The 22,616-nt window shown below is 35.8% G+C and overlaps 1 protein-coding gene across 1 annotated transcript in view; it reads right to left on the bottom strand.

Moving 5' to 3' along the window:
- LOC137402842 (uncharacterized) overlaps nt 1–22,616 on the bottom strand; it is a 48,007-nt gene that overhangs the window by 9,916 nt on the left and 15,475 nt on the right. Inside the window, exons 16-31 of the mRNA XM_068089350.1 lie at nt 21,807–21,971; nt 21,400–21,494; nt 20,614–20,740; nt 17,687–17,817; nt 17,204–17,291; nt 16,887–17,058; nt 14,828–15,002; nt 14,314–14,343; nt 13,295–13,485; nt 13,007–13,207; nt 11,278–11,371; nt 10,523–10,629; nt 9,678–9,823; nt 5,875–6,053; nt 2,551–2,708; nt 888–1,100 (exon numbers count right to left, since the gene is read on the bottom strand). Of these exons, the coding sequence (XP_067945451.1) occupies nt 888–1,100; nt 2,551–2,708; nt 5,875–6,053; nt 9,678–9,823; nt 10,523–10,629; nt 11,278–11,371; nt 13,007–13,207; nt 13,295–13,485; nt 14,314–14,343; nt 14,828–15,002; nt 16,887–17,058; nt 17,204–17,291; nt 17,687–17,817; nt 20,614–20,740; nt 21,400–21,494; nt 21,807–21,971 (2,272 nt within the window). The remainder of the gene's footprint in view (nt 1–887; nt 1,101–2,550; nt 2,709–5,874; nt 6,054–9,677; nt 9,824–10,522; nt 10,630–11,277; nt 11,372–13,006; nt 13,208–13,294; nt 13,486–14,313; nt 14,344–14,827; nt 15,003–16,886; nt 17,059–17,203; nt 17,292–17,686; nt 17,818–20,613; nt 20,741–21,399; nt 21,495–21,806; nt 21,972–22,616) is intronic.

The following is a 22,616-nucleotide window of genomic DNA, read 5'->3' as shown; positions in this document are numbered from 1 at the left end:
ACATACAGTAACTTAATGAGTATCTCTAAGCAAACTATCCTGGTGGTTACTTCTACATACAGTAACTTAATGAGTATCTCTACACAAACTATCCTGGTGGTTACTTCTACATGCAGTAACTTAATGAGTATCTCTACACAAACTATCCAGGTGGTTACTTCTACATGCAGTAACTTAATGAGTATCTCTACACAAACTACCCTGGTGGTTACTTCTACATGCAGTAACTTAATGAGTATCTTTACACAAACTACCCTGGTGGTAACTTCTACATGCAGTAACTTAATGAGTATCTCTAAGCAAACTATCCTGGTGGTTACTTCTACATACAGTAACTTAATGAGTATCTCTACACAAACTATCCTGGTGGTTACTTCTACATGCAGTAACTTAATGAGTATCTCTAAGCAAACTATCCTGGTGGTAACTTCTACATGCAGTAACTTAATGAGTATCTCTACACAAACTATCCTGGTGGTAACTTCTACATGCAGTAACTTAATGAGTATCTCTAAGCAAACTATCCTGGTGGTAACTTCTACATGCAGTAACTTAATGAGTATCTCTACACAAACTATCCTGGTGGTTACTTCTACATGCAGTAACTTAATGAGTATCTCTACACAAACTATCCTGGTGGTTACTTCTACATACAGTAACTTAATGAGTATCTCTACACAAACTATTCTGGTGGTTACTTCTACATGCAGTAACTTAATGAGTGTCTCTACACAAACTATCCTGGTGGTTACTTCTACATACAGTAACTTAATGAGTGTCTCTACACAAACTATCCTGGTGGTAACTTCTACATGCAGTAACTTAATGAGTATTGCTACACAAACTGCCCTGGTGGTTATTTCTATATACAGTGATTTAGTGGTTACCTCTGAAAGAACCACCAAGAGAGTTCTTAGTATCAGCTGCAGACTCTTGTTCTTTCAACAGCTTCTCTAAACTCAATACAAACACATCAGTCGCAGTATCAAAGGCCAACAAGTATTGCTCAGAGACAATTTTGATCTTAGTTATGGAAGAAAAGGAAACGTGTAGCTTCTTCAAAAGATGCCCATCTTGCATGTCATAAACGGCCACAGAACCTGTGAAAAGAATGCAGCGTCTTTACAGTGCAGTGGGGAACCTAATAAGACACTAAAACTCATGTTAATAAACTCGAAATGAAGCATTAGGTGTGGATAAACAAGACGACTGAGGTGTTTGTTCACCAGCTGGGACACGAGATGAACTTGCTCAGCATTGTCAGAGATATCAAACCCCACCCCACAGTCTTACAATTCCAGTTGAGGAATGTATTACTAAGGCTAAGTAAAAATGTGAATTTGAGTTTGTTTTGCAAAGCGACTAATTACAGCAAATTATACCATTGCCTCTTCTAGCCCTCAGCAATTGTTATACAGACTCAATTATATTGTGAGTTTTACACCTAGGGAGTTCCCAGATTACCTACACAAGGGTTGTGTACAATCAGGGTAGACATTACACTTCCCACAGCTAGAGACGAATAACAGTAGTTGCTGCCTTGGTTAGAAGAGGCTGCACGATAGCTGGGTCATATAAGGGCTGTTTGCAGCGTATAACCACAGCATTGAAAATCATAGTGCAAGATCTTTATAAACAGTCGAATGTTTGTACGTGATGATAACCAAAGGCCCAAAGTTTTCATAAAAATTCCTATTTCGGGCTATGATAACCAAGCACTTGCCTTATGTGTGCTATTATATTTTGTTGAAATAATTGGAACGTGATGTTGGTAGAGTGATCAACATGCCAGTCATATTTTGCCAAAAGCGCCGTAGAGAGGATAACTTCAAGTTTATGGATTAAATAGATGTTTCAATATTGTATGAAGAGAGCCCCTCTAATGTACATGTGAGAGATTTTGAAACAGCCTACGAGTGTAACCATATACCTTCTCAAATGATAAAATCTTTTACATAACAATGATGGCCCAATTTTTCCATTTTCTCTTATTATATATATAAGAAACAGGAATATACATAAAAAACTTTGATGAGCAGCATAAACTAGAAAATACTAGCCAACTACAACAAAACTGTTTTGGTAAATTTTTAGTGGTACAATTCTCTTTACTGTTATACTTTACTAGCAGCAAGTTGGGCAATGTTTGAAATTTCCTCCATTACAATCAGATGCCCGCAGGTGGGTTTTAAAGAGGCTGGTTCTCAGGAACCAAATAAAGTTTTGAAACCAAATATACTTCATGGCGAATAGGGGAATGTGTGTGAAGTGGAGAGGAAACAAGTTAAAAAAGTTAAAAGTTAAAATTTTATGCAGCAATTTTGTGTTTTGAGAAGTACATATACTTGAAATTTCAACGTTAGGACTGGTATTTCTTCTTCGATTTCCTTTACTACCATAGCTCACCACTAACAATGCTTCTCACTTCTTGCGAGTTTACAACAAAAAGAGTCCTGGATGATGATGTCTTCATGATGCCAGATCGGTCATTTGTGCTCTGGCACTCTCTCTGACAGTGCACAAGCTAAAAGGGAGTATAATCAAGCTAACCTTGGTCTGTGCCTACAAAGGCTTGTGATTGTGAGGAACACAGGCTTGCCACTCTAGCTCCAGGGCAAGAAGTGATTAAGACTGACTTCTTGGTAGACAAGGTCCAAAACTTCACTTCAGAGTTATCAAAAACCAGTGCTAGACATCCGTCATCAATACTGAAACATAACATAAGTGACCGACAAGATGGAATAAGTTGATACAACCGGATTGATTGATTGGATGAAGCACTTGCTTAGAGGTTGTCATACCAACATCATGCACAGGTGCTTTTTAAACAAGGAGTCAGTAAATTGATTTGAAAAGAATATAATCCCATGACCAAACGAGCGAAGCAAATGTTTGAGAGTTTTATGATAAATGCATGTGCACACAACTCACGAAAATTACTCATCAACAACGTCGCAAACCCTTGTACCGAAATCTCATCAATAAGTTTAACCATTTTTTATGGAGTCGTTTAAGTATAATAATGATACAAAACACATATAAACCTATTTAAATATATTACCAAGTCGTTGAAAAGTGTAGACAGTATCTTAAAACTTACCCATCTGAACGGATTATACACAAATAGACAGATTAATTTGGCCAAAAATCGTTATTAAAACTTGCTAAGCCTTACTTTTATCAAAATTAAGACGGCAATTGAAACGCCGAGCGACAGAGAATAGAACCATCAAGTCGTGCTCATTTCACAAAAAAATAACGTGCACATTTCACCAGTCTATAGCATTGTCGAATCGCCGAAGGTTTCTGTAATTAACGTAGGAGTACTGAAATATAATCGTGTCATTTTTGCCTATTTCAAAGTAACTGACATTTTAGACACTTTTGAGTACTTTGGTATTCTAACTGATGTCCAACACAGTGAAAGTAAAAGAAATGACGATGATATTTTTTCTAACAATTCTTATGAGATTATTAGAATATTTAATTATAAGTTTGGATGACTATTGAAGTGTTATAGTCACACTAACAACATCGATGATGGGCAATATGTTACTGTTATTATTTTTTCTAAATAGTTTTGTTAAATAGATTTTCTAAAAATCTATATAAATATCACAACTTCTTGATATTGTTAGCTATGACATTTTGAAATGCAAACAAAATTGTGCATTGGTTTTCTATTATTACTATATTACTATATTAATAATATTGGTTATTCTAATAATATCAGTGCATTTTACTTCTAATATTGCATTTCTCCTATTGCAGGGGAAGAGATATAAACATATAGGTAATTCTTTCCTTTCATTATTGCTGTTTGTTGTACATAATAACACCCACACCCAGTACATTACAGCTACCATTGCAGTTATCCTATTGCACTGCAGTGCCATTTGACTGCTAATATTGCATTTCTCAACCATCAGTATCCTTTCTTTTTTCCAAAATCACTTTAGTCATGGGCTGTATGACAGTGGAATTTCTAGTCTAAGTGACTCAACTCGTAAGTTTTCTTACTAGTTGAGTCACTTAGTTGAGTGTGAAATAGTTTTCATACTATTTATATACATATATTTCCTAAAGCTGGTCATCCGTGCATCTGTCTCGCTATAGCTGTTGAAATCTTGGGACAATGAATCCATATCGTAGATGATTTGATCTCGGAACCTTCCATTCGCTTGATCAAGCTTGATCGATTAGCGGTGTGATATATGTTGGTATATGGAAGCAAATAGGCTAGCGCTTTCGGTCATGATGTATGCCATAGTGTAGCTCTGTAGAAGTGGTAGCTTTTATTAGTAAGCATACTCAAATTTTCCATTGGCACTGTGCCAGGCTAATAGCATGTGGCAGACTAGTCTCATTACCTCTCATTGTTTATAAGCTGATTTTAATACCCGGGCAAACAGCAACTCAAAAGTGATCAAACTGTGCATCATAATGTTTCAAATATGGTATGAGCTGAACTACTAAGTACACAGAATTGTCCATCAAAAAGAGTAGATCTATTCATCTCTTAAAGAAACAATTCATTACTTGTTGCATAAACTAATGGCACTATAAATGAAACAGCTACAAAACACTGAAAAAACCGGACAAAATAATGATAGAATCATTACTGAAAGCGAGTCAGTCAACACAATAATCAAATCCATCAACTAAAAGCTAGTCAACATAATGATAGAATACATCAATGAAAAGCTGCCAACATAATGATACAATACATCAACTAAAAGCTGCTAACATAATAATAGAATACATCAACTAAAAGCTAGTGAACATAATGATAGAATACATCAACTCAAAGCTAGTCAACATAATGATAGAACACATCAACTAAAAGCTGCTAACATAATGATAGAATACATCAACTAAAAGCTAGTCAATATAATTATAGAATACATCAACTAAAAGCTGCTAACACAATGATAGAATACATCAACTAAAAGCTGCTAACATAATGATAGAATATATCAACTAAAAGCTAGTCAACATAATGATAGAACACATCAACTAAAAGCTGCTAACATAATGATAGAATACATCAACTAAAAGCTGCCAACATAATGATAGAATACATCAACTAAAAGCTGCCAACATAATGATAGAATACATCAACTAAAAGCTGCTAACATAATGATAGAACACATCAACTAAAAGCTGCTAACATAATGATAGAATACATCAACTAAAAGCTAGTCAATATAATGATAGAACACATCAACTAAAAGCTGCCAACATAATGATAGAACACATCAACTAAAAGCTGCCAACATAATGATAGAACACATCAACTAAAAGCTGCCAACATAATGATAGAATACACCAACTAAAAGCTGCTAACATAATGATAGAATACATCAACTAAAAGCTGCTAACATAATGATAGAATACATCAACTAAAAGCTGCCAACATAATGATAAAACACATCAACTAAAAGCTGTCAACATAATGATAGAACACATCAACTAAAAGCTGCCAACATAATGATAGAATACACCAACTAAAAGCTGCTAACATAATGATAGAATACATCAACTAAAAGCTGCTAACATAATGATAGAATACATCAACTAAAAGCTAGTCAATATAATTATAGAATACATCAACTAAAAGCTGCCAACATAATGATAGAACACATCAACTAAAAGCTGCCAACATAATGATAGAACACATCAACTAAAAGCTGCCAACATAATGATAGAATACACCAACTAAAAGCTGCTAACATAATGATAGAATACATCAACTCAAAGCTAGTCAACATAATGATAGAATACACCAACTAAAAGCTGCCAACATAATGATAGAATACATCAATGAAAAGCTGCCAATATAATGATAGAATACATCAACTACAAGTTAATCACCTCATGTCCACCCAGGAATTCTTCCCATGATTAAGCTTCTCTATGATTCTCTGTTCTCTAAAGGAAACGACGAGTATATCATTGTGGTCACAAGCGCAAATAGCCTCATCCTTATCACTTAATAGATGTAGACAGTTCTTCAAGATGGGTGAGGGTAGAGACAGCCTCGCTTCTGTCACCTATTAGTAGGAATTATATTGTATGAGCTGTGCTTGAAGCCAAAACAAGACAGTAGCAATACGAAACGTAGCTGAGAGGTTTTTGGTGCATAAAGGTAAGTAGACTAAATGTAAGTGGTGATAAAGGTAAGTGGATTACAGGTGAGTGGGATAAAGGCAAGTGGGATAAAGGTAAGTGGGAAAAAGGTACATGGGATAAAGGTTAGTGGGATAAAGGTAATGGGATAAAGGTGAGTGGATTAAAGGCAAGTGGGATAAAGGTAAGTGAGATAATGGCAAGTGGCATAAATAATAGACAGTAGAATAAACATATTCCTTCATATTTAGGTGTTATTGTCTGACCGTAGGCTAAAGTATTGATAATATTCGTTCATGAGAATAACGAAGAGATTAAGGAGAGACAACGCAAAGAGTTGAACAGAAGACTGTTCAGCATGTTACTGCTTATCAGAAGAATTTTGCATCACTCGCATCTCATTGGCTAATTTCGTAAGCGACAAGTACACTTTGTACCTATTAGAAAGTTAACAGAAGTAATGTGCCCTTTAATATGTTCCCTTTTTCTCCATCTAGTTAAAGTAGAACAACTGGTCTAAGAATAACATTGAGCACAGTGCTTTGTTTGCCAAGATCATAGAGTTATCTCCCCCTAAAGTGATAACTACACGAGCGTTTCCGGTGCCAACAAGGAGCGTTTAGGCCACGCCTCTTTTTTGTGCTAGTCAGTCGTAGTGATTGACCAGATCAATAACATCAGTCATGAGAAGGGTCATGAATTTCCATTTAAGATAGTAATTAATGCTCATATTAAAGAAATTATAATTATAGTTTATTACTCTAATATATGCTTATTATTTAAAGCAATTCAATACCTACCAGGGAACGCTAAACATATTATGGAAATGTTTACTTTTCCATTTCCATAAACATAAATATTTCCATCATTTTAGGGAAATGGATATGAAAATTTTATTTTAGAAATATGGAAATGGTATGGAAATGGAAATAATATGGAAATAAATTATGGAAATGCTATGGAAATGGAAATAATATGGAAATGAAGTAGGGAAATGTTATGGAAATAGAAATAAGATAGAAATGAATTATGGAAATGTTATGGAAATACTATGGAAATGAAGTAGGGAAATGTTATGGAAATGGAAATAATATGGAAATGAATTATGGAAATGTTACGGAAATGGAATGAATATGGAAACGAATTATGCAAATTTTATGGAAATGGAAATAATATGGAAATGAATTATGGAAATGTTATGGAAATGGAAATAATATGGAAATGAAGTAGGGAAACGTTATGGAAATGGAAATAATTTGGAAATGAATTATGGAAATGTTATGGAAATGGAAATGAATTATGGAAATGTTATGGAAATGGAAATAATATGGAAATTAATTATGGAAATGCTATGGAAATATAAATAATATGAAAATGGATTATGAAAATGTTATGGAAATGGAAGTAATATGGAAATGAAGTAGGGAAATGTTATGGAGATGAATTATGGAAATGCTATGGAAATAATATGGAAATGAATTATGGAAATGTTATGGAAATGGAGATAATATGGAAATGAATTATGGAAATGTTATGGAAATGAATTACGGAAATGGAAATTGTGACATGCACGTAATCCTTGATACCTACATGACTTGCAAAGGCACTGAATAGATAGTGTTAAGTAAGTGAGTTAATGCAATCAGTTACTCATAGATAAGATAGATAGTCATACTGGGGTTGTATTACATTAGTGTGATGGGAAGCTAATCGACTGCCATCAACTATGAGCTGTACTACCCGAGTTGCTCGAGTAATAAAAAAGTCTTTGGACAGAACATTTTTTTTATATAACATTTACCATTCTAACTTTTAAACTTCGTATCATGAGAAAATATTTTTAAGCAGTTCAAATGAATTAAGAAGAAAAAAAACAACTGTAAAGGTTTTCAAGCTTTTTCAAACAACTGCAACTTTTAAATTTCATATCATGAAAGAAGTGTTTTGTTGAAATAAATTAGGAAGAAAAATAAAACTGTAAATGTGTTTAAATGTAAAATAATTAGCAAGTAATGGCTAAATATAATCTGTTTAGCTATGATTACAATGAAAAGTTATTTAAGAAATAAGGTAATAAAAAAGTCTATTTTATTTTTATATAATTATGATTCAGTATAATTAAGTATAGTTTATTATTATTTAACATATAACAACATTTGCCACTTTAACTTTCAAACTACATATTATGAGAAGTGTTTTGTGTAATTGAAATAAATGAAGAGATGAGAGAAAATAAAAACAACTGTAAATGTTTTCAATCTTTTTCAAGCAACTACAACTTTTAAGTTTCATATCATGAAAGAAGTTTTTTGTTTAAATGAATTAGGAAGAAAAATGAAACTGCAAATGTGTTTAAATGTAAATGTGAAATAATTAGCAAATAATAGCTAAAGATAATCTGTTTAGTTATGATTACAATAAAAATTTATTTAATAAATAAAGTAATAAAAAAGTCTATTTTATTTTTAAATAATTATAATTTAGTATACTTAAGTAGAGGCTACTTAAGTATAATTGATTTTTATTTAACATATAACAACATTTGCCACTCTAACATTCAAACTTTTTGCTTGCTTACATCAAGCAAAGATGTCCACTAACTAGTGGACATCTTTGCTTCAAGCTAGTCTATGTATTTGATTGATATGTATTGAAATCTAAAATTACATGCAAGGGCTGTTTGTGAACTGTGGTGTCAATGAATCACTCTATCACCATACAATGTCAATACTTTCAGTTGATGGCAGTCGATTAGCTTCCTATCACACCAATGTAATACAACCCCAGTATGACTATCTATCTTGTCTATGAGTAACCAATGATATACAGCCCCCCATGTGGGGGGCTGTACATCATTGGAGTAACTAATTGGATTAGCTCACTTACTTAACGCTATCTATTCAGAGCCTTTGCAAGGCATGTAGGTATTGAATTGCTTTAAATAATAAGCATATATTAGAGTAATAAACTATAATCATCATTTCTTTAATATGAGCAATAATTACTATCTTAATTGTGGAAATTCATGATCATTCTCATGGCTGATGTTATTGTTCTGTCAATCACTACGATTGACTAGCACAAAAAAGGGGCGTGGCCTAAACGCTCCTTGTTGGCACCGGAAACGCTCGTGTTGTTGAAGGCACAGTTATCACTCTAGGGGGAGATAACTCTATGGCCAAGATACAGCATGTGTCGATGTACTCAATGGATATATCGCAATTTTGTGAAAAGCATCTAAAAGAAAAAATTTGAGTACATAATCGACATGAAGTCACCTGCTGAACATGATCACCCTAAACCATCAACTTGCGTATTCATCCTTTTACTAAACAGCAAAATAATGCAGCCATTGCCTATATAAAACTTGGAAAGGTATGCCATACCATCAAAGAGAAACAAAGCAACTTTTAATGAAATAGTAAATTAAACAGCATGAGCTAAAAAAGATAACAGCGATACATAGTTTTTTCGATGCAGCAACAGAATGTAACTGTAATAGACTTATTATGTTCAACTTTTCAAGCTAGAGGATGGCTAAAGGTCACCTTAGTCTCATAGTCCCATTTCACAAGTCCCCCGACGCTTCTGTTTTTTGCTGCAATTGTATGCGCAGAGATAGTGTATTTCTCATCGGTAGTGAACAGGACAGCTTCCGTGGACTTTACCCCTCCAAGACTCAGAGAACTTTTTCCTAACAGCACAGCAAGTCATAAATTCAGGAACTACCTGCCCCTGTGTTTTATATAGCCTCTGAAGCCATGTATATGTCATGCTAATAATATGTTTGATCAAGTTTTTTAAATTAGGCAGATATTTAATGAAAAAGGCAATACAAAACATTACATTTTTGCTAGCATGGTAGCATAACAAGATTAACTGCAGACAACTAATAAACAGAGATTAACTTCAGACAACAAATAGACAGAGATTAACTTCAGACAACAAATTGAAAGAGATTAACTTCAGACAACAAATTGAAAGAGATTAACTGCCGACAATAAATAGACAGAGATTAACTGCAGACAACAAATTGACAGAGATTAACTTCAGACAACAAATTGACAGAGATTAACTTCAGACAACAAATTGACAGAGATTAACTGCAGACAAGAAATAGAACGATATTAACTGCATACAACAAATAGACAGAGATTAACTGCAGACAACTAATAGACAGAGATTAACTTCAGACAACAAATAGACAGAGATTAATTTTAGACGACAAATAGAGATTAACTTCAGACAACAAATAGACAGAGATTAATTTCAGACGACAAATAGACAGAGATTAACTGCAGACAACATGCATTTTAATATAAATTGTCTCATTAAGTTACCATGTTATACTTCTGATATGAACTAGTCAAACTTGAATGAAAGCCACACCAACCTTTGTATGAGGGGTTGTCTCCTGTTGGTGATTTATCCTCATAGACACCAAGCCTATCCTTTCCTCCAACACATACTAATCGTGCAGAACGGCTCACAGCTATGCATCTACAACAGCCATAGAGTGATCTTTCACATGCATTTATGCAATGCTAACTACACTGTCTACCAGCTAGCGATACACCTTATAGACAACACTCTGCTTAGCTGATAAACATGCGTATGACAGAGAAACATACAGGAAGATTTACATTTCATAACAATCTTTATTACGGGTCGCAACCATCCGTCTGAAACTACAGTTGCCTGTTGGGAAATTTGGAAAATGATTGTTACCACATGGAATTTGAACTTGGATGTTCTACTTAGTTACCAGACACAAGACCAATTGCGCCACTGCACTGCCTTGTAGTACCATGGAATAATTTTGCACATGATGATTACACATGATGATCTCTCGAGACTGCTAACGTACTAGTCTTTACTATAATAAGACTCGTGTTTATCCGTCTGGCTGTCTAAAGCCACAGCTGAAGGTGGGAAAAAGATTGCATCATCTAAGATTCAAACTTAAACATTCAGCTCAGCAGTCAGGCTCACTACCATTTGTGTCACTCAACCACCTGCTGCATGCTGGAATACTTGTGCTGATACTTATTACAATTGATGATCTCTCATGACACATGACGTATTAGTGAAAAAGTTAAGTTATAGCAATGTTCATTTAAGAAGGAAAGACTTGTGTGCACTGCTCACCTGTTGAGAAAATCATTTTTACTGAAATTATCAGTTTTGAAAGTGACTTGAGGAGACTCCTCTCTAGTGTAACTCTGCACAATCACAGTCTCGTCTGTAAACAAAACGGCTAACATAAAGCTGCTGAAGTCAAATTAGTCAATTACTTTGAGATTAAAACTAAATGGAGTGAAGTTCTGTAATGAGAATAATCACAATGAAATCGCTATAATAAAAATACTTTAGTGACATGTGACTGCAAGTGACAAATAGCTACAGGTGACATGTGTTTTTGAGTTAGGTAACATTTGAGAGATTACAAATGAAAAGTACTTGATACATGTAGCGTAAAATAGAGAGGCATGAAATGGTTGACACATAAAATAACAATCTATGGCAAGTGCTAGAGGTTTGTAACATGCAATACAGAGGTATTAATTGGTTGTTACATGACAATCCATGGCAAACGCAAGAGGTTTCTAAAATGCAATAGAGAGGTATTAGTTGGTTGTCACATGACAATTCATGGCAAAATGCAATAGAGCAGCATGAGATGGTTGACACTTGAAAAGCCGTAATAAAGGATAAGATGTTTTTGCTGAAAAGCATATATATATATATATATATTTTCTTAAATCTTTTTAAACGGCTTAGCATAGTTTTTAGCTAAAACATATTGGAATAGAGTTCAATAGTGCATGAAATTTGTACATGTTGCTTAGTTTCCAAAAGTAACCTTATGGTAAAATGACGCAGAAACAGGCAAATGTCCACATGATAGCGAACAAGAACAAACCAGCTGAGAAAACGCAGTTACGGTAAAAGGAAGTGTTGTTTAATTAGAAGAGACCAAAAGCTAGTTTTTAAAGTGACAAATTGGAGCCGCTACATAGGGTGTTTATGGGTTCCCTACATGGCTATCGATGGGTATGCATGACAACTTGCTGTAAAAATATTTATTGCGGTATAGCATAGGGGATAAGCATTCGTTTGACCTCTTCCTGTTAACAAAATATGATTGACACGGTAACAACTCTATCAATGACTCATGACGATGACTCATGAATGAGTCCAATAGACCTTTTAGTAGTATCTTAACCAGTACATACACTAGTAACCAGTATCTACACTAATAACCAGTATATACACTAGTAACCTGTATATACACTAGTAACCTCTACATACACTAGTAACCTGTACATACACTAGTAACCTGTACATACACTAGTAACCAGTATATACACTAGTAACCAGTATATACACTAGTAACCAGTACATACACTAGTAACCAGTATATACACTAGTAACTAGTACATACACTAGAAACCAGTATATACACTAGTAACCTGTATATACACTAGTAACCAGTATATACACTAGTAACCTGTATATACACTAGTAACCTCTACATACACTAGTAACCTGTACATACACTAGTAACCAGTATATACACTAGTAACCAGTATATACACTAGTAACCAGTACATAAACTAGTAACCAGTATATACACTAGTAACTAGTACATACACTAGTAACCAGTATCTACACTAATAACCTGTATATACACTAGTAACCTGTACATACACTAGTAACCTGTATATACACTAGTAACTAGTACATACACTAGTAACCAGTAAATACGCTAGTAACCTGTATATACACTAGTAACCTGTACATACACTAGTAACCTGTATATACACTATTACCAGCAGACACAAGGATGTGTCGCAATTAGTAGAATGCAAATTACCTGTGAGTGCAAAAACTCTCTTCTGTGAGAGTTTAACTGAAGATATCTTTGCCTTGCTTGTTAGACTATATTGTTGGGCATCATTGATGTCTATAGTTTCCAATGTTTTTCGAGACTTGTTAACCAAAGCTATCAACGAATGCACATCTTCTGTGTCACTTATCACTCCGTCACAGTCAGTTAGTTGCCACTTCAACTTGTCTACAGATATATGATCTTAGTATCAACTAACCACAACAGTAAACACATGCCATGGCAGGCTGATGAGTTGATGATACAGAGACAAACCTTGGCCAAAGAGAATGCAACTCTCCGAGGGTATTATCAATGGATCCTCGAGTTGGCTCAGCTGACTTCTTGCCTTTTCAATAAGAGTGTTGATGCATGGAGTGTCAGACGCATGTGAGAAAGCGCCCACAAGTATAATGAGAAACTCTTTCAGCGCTTTAGGGCTATACTCCGTACGCCCGAGAGTAACTCTAAAATGGCCAGACTAACTCAAACACTAAACTAAAACTAAAAGAAGCGCGGACTAGTGTATGTTTGCTTGACTCGCAATTTAATCAGTAAGTATTACATTGCAATGATCCAGCCTCGGTTGGAGAAGAAGATATGTTGCTACCAGAGAGCTACAAGCGAGATAAACGAATAAAGAGTGGAGGCTGTAAAAAATTATGACGAAGAGGCAGTCAGCATTCAAAATCAGCACAGGGTTGAATCGGCAGTAAAGGTCACTGACAGACTAAGTAATATAACTGTTGTAGCAACCTGCTGAATCACAGAGTTTACTAAAAATGGTCTAACTGAAAATAGTGGGCAAGAAATGGCGAGTGGAGCGTGGAAACTTGAAGCTATAGAAGACAATGATAACCTCAAATAAGGACAGAAATAAGGTTATTTCTATGTTTTCCTACTCAATAATAGTAGCTGGAAAAGATGGTTGGTGTGTAACAAGAATGCAGGTTTGACCAATGAAATTTTACTATCGCCCTTTTTATGCTTTATGATTGGTCAAATCAATATCTGTACTGTAAGATCATTATATTTTAGCTAAACAATAAAATTCCTATTTTTATTGAGGCCTGAGTTTTAGGCTCCTGAGATGTTTGCTTTACAAAGCATAAGAACTAAAGATAACTTAGTGAATGTAGGGGATCAGCCATACCCCACCAACCTTTAACAATGTATTGATGTAGGACCCATAAACTATAAATGCAAAGCAAATCAACAAGTCACTAACTAGCACAATTATTTAGAATATGGAAGAAATGGGGGAGGCCTGTGTGACCACTCTTAATGTATCTCACCCTTGTAAAGAGAAGGTAGGCTCTTCTGACCTGCAGATACAACCAGCAACACTCACAAAATATGCAGAGCTTTCTTTCATCTTACCTTCTCTTCAGTTATTATAAACATAAAAATAAAAGCAATACATTACTTTAGCCACTCAGGCTAAAATAATAGGATTTAAATACAACAACAATAAAGGTTTAGACACACTAGAGATTATATGTTAGTATCTGTATGTACGGCCCTGTAAAGTGTACAGTGAGCCGTACATCGTAAATTGTACAGCTCCCTGTGCACTTTACAGTGTACCATTAATTCTCTACTTGAGCTTACATACAACGCACCAATAATTATTTCTTTATGACGATTAGGCGTGCATACACAAGCATGCATGCATCCCACGCATGTCCTCACAAACAGGCACCTGCTTACTAACCCACATAGACATACACATAGACCTCATAGACCAGCCCAAACGGTTGTTTTTAACCTTTTTTTCAAGCCTTTACGATGAAGTGAGTTCGGACTTACAATCGGCTCTCATAAAATACTGCTAATGCCTTGAGCTCTACGTCTTCGCTGCAATCCTTCTCCTTGAGCTCTTCAAGTATGTTGTTGGTTATATTCGCCATTGCTCTCAAGTCAACCTTTTTCCAAACAGCGATGATATAGTCCAGGTTGCAGACTGTCATACTTTTGAGCTTACCTGCAGGCAATAAAAAAGTGTGTTGGGCCAATAATCACAACTTCAATGTCAGCATTTGTATAAAGTGTGATGGAAGGCGGACGCGATTTTAAAAAGCGATATATTGTACTTTAATTGGTAAATGATTAGCTGCAAATGAAAGAGAGAAATCGGCATGCGAGCTGATTCTCCGGTTTTTTGCTAAGGAAGGAGACAAGTAGAAATTCTTAAGAAATGGTGTGCATAGCAATGTTACTGCCTCTTCACATTGCTTCATAAAAATATCACTGTCTCTCCACAGTGCTTTATAACAGTATCCCTTTGCAGCGCTTCATAACAATAGCACTGTACCAACATAGAAATTGCAGCAATACCTTCATCTTGCCGTAAGATGGAGCCTTCAATAAAAAGCTAAATAAAAATATATATTTCTTCTTCACATTGCGATAGTTCTTCTATCTATCATCATTCTGTTTTGCCGCTGCAAGCTTTGTTAACTTCCACTAGCTCCTCCCACTCTTACTAGCTCCTCCCACTCACACTAGTTCCTCCCACTCTCACTAGTTCCTTCCACTATCACTAGCTCCTCCTACTCTCACTAGCTCCTCCTACTCACACTAGTTCCACCCACTCCCACTAGCTCCTCCTACTCACACTAGTTCCATCCACTCACACTAGTTCCACCCACTCTCACTAGTTCTTCCCACTATCACTAGCTCCTCCTACTCACACTAGTTCCACCCACTCACACTAGTTCCTCCCACTATCACTAGCTCCTCCTACTCACACTAGTTCCTCCCACTCACACTAGTTCCTCCCACTATCACTAGCTCCTCCCACTATCACTAGCTCCTCCTACTCACACTAGTTCCTTTTACTCTCCATTAGCTCTTCCCTTTCTCATTAGAGTCTACTCTCATCCATGTCTACTGCTGCATGAGCACATCTTATTCACAAAATACTTTCAAAATTGGAATTGCAACTCACCACACATTCTTTGGAATTTATTTTGGTCATCGCAGAGTAGCATCAATTAGCAGCCTCTACGCAATCAACAGCATCAGAATACTAAGGAAGCAACTAGCAACAGTTAGACTATGCGTGCATTAGACAGCCATTGGCCAATGACAAAACCTAAGCGAAAACATGGAACAATATAGTTGTTTGTACAAAGGAATGAGTTGGACATCGCTGAACATGATGTGAGTAGATGGATAAGCTGTGCCGTTTAGTGTTAGACACGCAAATACTAACCAATTCCAGAATCTTCCATTTCATCTGAAATTATATGACAATTAAAGTGCATCATTTTACAAGATGTCAACTTGATTCTCGTGTTCCCCAAGCTTCTGGCAAGATTTTTATTGTTAGCTGCCAAAAATAGACACTTTATAACACATTTTATATCGAATCTCAGCTCCAAAGACATGCTAGTGTTTTACAATTGGTGTAGCACTGATATCTGCTGCCTTTTAGTTTCTGGGAGTTTCATGATGCAGCTAACAGCAAGAGTTTACGTGAGTTGAGCCAATTCCCCTTAATGATAACCAGGCAAGGTAACACACCAACACACTCCCTGATAACCAGGTAAGATAACACATCAACACATTCCCTGATAACCAGATAAGGTAACACACCAGGGCTGATAACCAGGTATCCTTGCTAACCCGATAACTAGGCTGGCAGGGATACCCGGCTGCACACCAGGCTGATAGCCCCACTCCCTGACAACCAAGTATTCCTGCTAACCTATGCCTTAACACAGTCTGGTGATAAAGACAACAGGTTACTGCAGGTGCTGCTCATTATGTTCAGATCTTCTATCAAGATGTACCAGACACATGTTATCAAAAGTTGAGACCTTGCTTCATACCCCCTTCATTTCACAACTTCTTTAAAACTTACTTGTATCTCCACAGCCAATCAGGTGATGTACAATACTGTAGAGAACCCGAAGTGGCAGCATTTCGGTGTTGGAGAAAGCAGCGACTTGCCTATCAGCGTTTTCTATAGTGATCGGTTGGCGAAGTTTTGAGAGGGTTATGGTTCTGTGAACTCCATTGCGTGAGAGATATATCTGTAGCATATGAGAGACATATCTGGAGCAAGTGAGAGACATATCTGGGACTATATAAGATATATATCTGGAGCTTATGAAAAGTGTGAGATGTATTTCCTAGATAGCCCACAAATCTTAGCTGTACATGAGAACTCCCTCCTACCTCACATAGTAAATTGTTGTATTTAGCAAAGAGCTCTGGGCTATCCATATATCTTTTTTTCACCACTTTCTCCACAGAATTGTGGTACCTGCAACAATTTGTACTGTAAAGGCAATCAGTTTAGACAACAATTATTTTCTTACCTGTGATCTGCTCAGTGAGGTACTGTGTAGCACAGTCATAAGTGTTGTGTTATTCTCAAAGAACCAGCTATATAAATAATTACTACATGCTGCACTACAAAACTTATAAGTACATGGAATATGACAGCATATGGAAATTATAGTAAGTTTAACTTGAAAGCACATGCTGTTCTTACCTTTAAAGTGAGTTTTTAAGTGTATCTCTTACATCAAATATACCGTATATATTTAGGACCATTAACCAAACGAACTTTTAAGAGTACAGGTTACCTCCACCACTTTCATAGCAATAAGCCATGGACATTGCGATTGAACTATATTTAGTGTGGTAACATCCTACCAGCTGATGAGTGTGTAGTCATTGGTTGCTTTTTCAACAATGAATAGGTCGAGTTCCTTCCTGAGCATTGGCCAGAGGTGGGAGGGGATCCTCACGACTCCCTTAACCGGAGGCTCGTGATAGACATAGACCTAAAGGTAGTCATTAGACATTATAACACTCAAGCTATTTGTAAGAACTGAGCAAGATAGAGGTATCCACAGAGCGAGTCTGACACATCATAACAAGTTAGTGCTTAGTGATGCCAAAATGCTACAAAACGTTTTCATTCTGCCCCGCCAGCTCTTTTTACCTATAGCTGATTTCTTATTGGTTAATTGCAGCCACAGTGAACCATTTTTTCTTCTTTGCGTTGTAGTATGACAAAACATCTGATGCACAGTTAGCCTATAGTGCTTCACGATTCCCTATCATAGAGAATAGGGATGTAGGGCGTGCATATGATTTCTCTGACGATCACAAGAGAAATATGCTAAGGATATGCCTTTCAATACATTGTTATAATCTTTACTATAATAAGAGCCGTGTCCATCCCTCCATCTGTCCAAATCAGCATTAAGAGTGTTAGGAAAAATTTGCTTCACACAGAAATTGAACTTAAGTATTCCATTTCACAGACCGGTGAGCTGACCACTACACCACTTGGCCACATTACCACTCCAAAGAATAATTATAGACATATTCCAAACTCATGACAATCTCTCATGATGCACATGACTGCCAAACATACTAGTAGACCATAAAACCTCTATTTGAGCGCCACTATGGGAAAAAGATTAAAAAATAGAGCGCCGCCCTTTGTTTGAACGCCACCTCTATTTGAACGTCAATTCTGTTTGAAATACTCAATCTTTACAAAACCATAATAGCAAGCGATCAGTAAAAAAGTGTTCGCAAAACGATACTAATAATGTCTCAATTACATTAATAACAATTAATTCCTTCGTTGTATCTGTTTGTACCGAAATCTTCTTTTCAACTCAAAGTTTTTGCCTTTTTGTTAATAACTTTGATTGCAACGCCATAGTAATAATTAGTAACTGTATCAGGCTAATGGTAATTTCTTTTTAATGCGGTTTTAATACTTCGATGTATGTGAAAAAAGGTTTTTGCATTTACAATGGAAAATTTGCTACTACGTATTTGAGGCTATTTTGATTACACACAATTTATTTTTATTTACGCTAAAAGTTTCTATTCAAAATGGCGTAAAAGTGTTGCTCTGCTAAAAAATTGTTTAGACGCTAATATCGACTAGCTCAGCTTTCAATAAGACAGGTTGAAGTCAGAAAACATTGTTGAAGGTATTGATAAGCCAGAAAAATATGAAATAGTTCTAAACGGAAGAAACAATCAGAATGCAACCGGCCAAGTGAACAATGCTAATATTGTTGTTTTAAAAAATTAATTTTTGTTGCTGCATGTATTCTAATTATGGTTTGTTTATGTCACTTGTTCTTGAATATCTTTGTAGCCTTTGATAGATTATTAGAAAAACTTATAAACTTGCAGATTTACAGCATATTATTTGATAGCAACATTCCGGTTATCTGATCTTACAATGGATGCTTGTAACTCTTCTTCTATTGCAAATAAAAGCCAGTTTTGACTGCAAACTGTAGCAAACATACCAATGAGTGCAATGAGCTTTTATGCAACCTTATTAAATATAGTGGTAAAATTAAAGTATGCCTTCAAATTAAAAATGAAATAAAATACTTTGAAACTCCAACAAGTTGCACCGCAGGCTATAAGATGACCGCAGATTAATTGCAAGCAATAGATATCAACTGGTAGATACATGTATCAGCTTGTTCCTGCATATGTATCTACTTAGAGATCTACAGAAAGTTTGATGTAAGTTAGCAAATTTCGTACATCTCAAAGGGTTAATGTCGCACCACCCGAAGAAGAGTGCAAAATATAAACAACTTTCCATCCACCAGTGAAAGGGTTAAATTTGTCTTCTCAACATCCTGACAAGAGCTTTAAAAAGTACAAATGCCACCCATTATTTGAACGCCACCTTTAATAAAGCGCCACTTTAAGGGAAGGGTTGAAAAATAGAGTGCCATGATGTTGAAATAAAGACTTTACAGTACAAAATATGTATTTACAAAATTTGTAGGCTACGATAACTGGCTGCTTGCTGAATAGGAAGGGTTCAAATGCTAAAAACGTGATTATTGGATTCGTCCATGAGTCATCTTCTAAATAAGATAGTGATTACCTAGTAAATATATCTTTGAAAAGGCAAGTAGATGATAACTCCCAGTTTTGTTCATGTGCATTGACCTTAACGGTTTCTTATCGAGTACTCTAGTTATACAAGCTTAATACACAAAGGCTCAACATGGAGAATACGAAAGCTAGGAACCTAAACCCTTAAGCTTACAGTGCGCTTACAGTCATACAAAGCATAAACAAAAAAAGCATCACAGACCTATTGAGCTAATGTGCTCGTTCCTTTAATTGGAAGAAGCAACAACAGACTAACTACTGAGCTTCCAGCAAAAAGTTTACAAAGGACTGAGCACTTACATACTAGACGATGTTTACATTATAGCAATATATTTTAACTTACTGGAAAATTATGTGTTTGCATAAAATTGCTCAATTAAATGTGCGTGTGTTTCAAATTTAAATATTGGTTGGGGTTCACCAAAAAATTACATTGTGCTGAGGAAGTGCGGGAGAGAGTTTTAGGACCAAGCAAAAAATTAAAACCAACATGAAAAATCTTTTCATACAACTTCATAAAATAAACTGCAGACCTGTGAAAACCTATCAAGTTAAGTAAATAAACTAGGAACCAAGGTTATGTGTGATGAGAAAAACAAATTATCTGATCAGTATAATAAATTGTTAATAATGACTCATTTATGTTACAGTGGTCTGAGAGAACTACTAGGATACCAGCTACTAACCTCAACAAGCACCTCATCAGAGCAAGAGAGTGCATCTTCTAACTCAACCTCACTGATGCCGGAATGGCCGCAGGTTATGAATGAAAGAGCGTGAGCAACAAACTTCTCCCCGTATCGCTTCTCCAACCTAACAATGTGGCAACAACAATCCAGGTTAGACACTTCCCTCTGACTGAAGGTTTTTATGGTCAAATGCTTTTAACATCTGTCAATTTGTCTCAATACCTCTGAACTTTTACTACGCAGTACTGTAAAGTCTCATAGCAAATATAACTGATGACCTTTCTCCTACAACAGCTGATCATGTAAAGACAAAACTACCGTTTGTTAAACCATCAACTAAGGATCAAAGAAGCTTCTTTATTAATTACATTTAAAGGGTTTACGAAATGAATTAGAGAGGATTCCATGTCACTTGCGACCAAGCATCACATGTCACTTGTCACATGTCACTTGTCACATGTCACTTGCTACCAAGCATCACATGTTCACCCTAAGCTAACTGGCTGTGAAATGCGATTTGCTAGTGTCATCATTTTGCTGATGTTGTTGACTTGGTGTGATGAGGAAAAATAATACATTTAAATTTTCATAGCAAGTCGTGGTTTGTTCGTCTCTAATCAAACTAGCCCTAACCAGTGCAGACTGTAACAAAGTTTTGTAATAAAAAGTGACAGTGACGTAGCTAGTACAACATGACTGTCAATTGTCCAACAAAGCCTTGAATCACCAATAGAGACACTACTGCCAGCGGGAGACATTAAACAGAAGAAAAGAAATTATTACCTGAGGAGAAAAAGTGTTACAGCATCTTCGACAGTCTGAGAGAGATCGTAGTTAACAGTCATGTCTGATGTAGTCTCAACTGCCAGGTTGGCCAACTGCAAAAGGTAGTTGTTCATGATAGATCACCACAACATTTTAAAGTAGATTTCTGTGCACTAATCAAACTTAAGGCAGCCATCTTAATTTCAGCGTTTAAAGACATTCATTTGACAGCAAAGCAAAAATGTGTAGCTATATAGGGGCAGAAAATTACTGCATCAAAGGTGAGTGAGCAGATATGAATATAGTGTATGATAAGCTAAACCAGAGGTTTAACTTGCTTGTGACACCGTCTTTCAGGTGATTGCAAAGTAATCACAACTGAATATTGTAGCTTTACTCAAAAACCTCGCGGACTGTTTCCTTACCATCTGGGCATATACCGGATAGGGGTAGGCTGTGAGGCGCTCCAACAAAACCTGCCTCTGCTGAGTGGTTAGGGTTCTACTATGATATTCCAGAGTCTTGTCTATGTAGCTCATCATATCATCAACGGTCATGGAGGGCAACTCCAAAAACTTAGTGAACTTAGACTGAAAGTAATAGGCAAAGAGATGACTTGAGAGACTTAATAACTTGAGAGACTTGCTGACTTGAGAGAAACCAGCTGTGAGCAAAAACTGTCTTTAGAATAAACTGAATGGTTAGTTTTTACAATGGCCTTTTTGTTCAGATGATTTTCCTTCAACTAACTAATAATATTTGAAATTTTAAATATTGTTGGTTGCAATCTTTAAAAATAGGCAGATGTAAAGCAGATGCTTCGGTTCAGAGTGGTATGTTTCCAGCTAATATCCGGGAAACACCAACAATAAAGTCACTTATTGAGTTAAAAAACACCAATAGTAGTTAAATGACATTATTGATTATAGCCAGATGCTACCAAAGGTATAATATCAAAGTTGTAAAACATTGTTTAACAAAAAATAAGCTCAGTTAAAAACCTCCTATCCATTTAATAGTTGTAGATATTTGTTCTTCTTTAAAAACTCAAAACGTGTGTCACCAAATCGGTGAACAAACAATATTTCAACTGTATACAGTGTTAGCGGGAGAGAACTGGCATGGAACACAGTTTGCTCGTCAACTGTATACAGTGTTAGCGGGAGAGAACTGGCATGGAATACAGGCTGCTCGGTAAGTGCAGTTTTAAAGGATACTGAATGTTCCATATTGAC

The sequence above is a fragment of the Watersipora subatra genome, chromosome 8 (assembly GCF_963576615.1).
Source record: "Watersipora subatra chromosome 8, tzWatSuba1.1, whole genome shotgun sequence".
In the NCBI taxonomy this organism is placed as follows: domain Eukaryota; kingdom Metazoa; phylum Bryozoa; class Gymnolaemata; order Cheilostomatida; family Watersiporidae; genus Watersipora; species Watersipora subatra.
The sequence above is the reverse complement of the archived record's forward strand: the minus strand, read 5'-3'. Positions and strand labels throughout refer to the sequence as shown.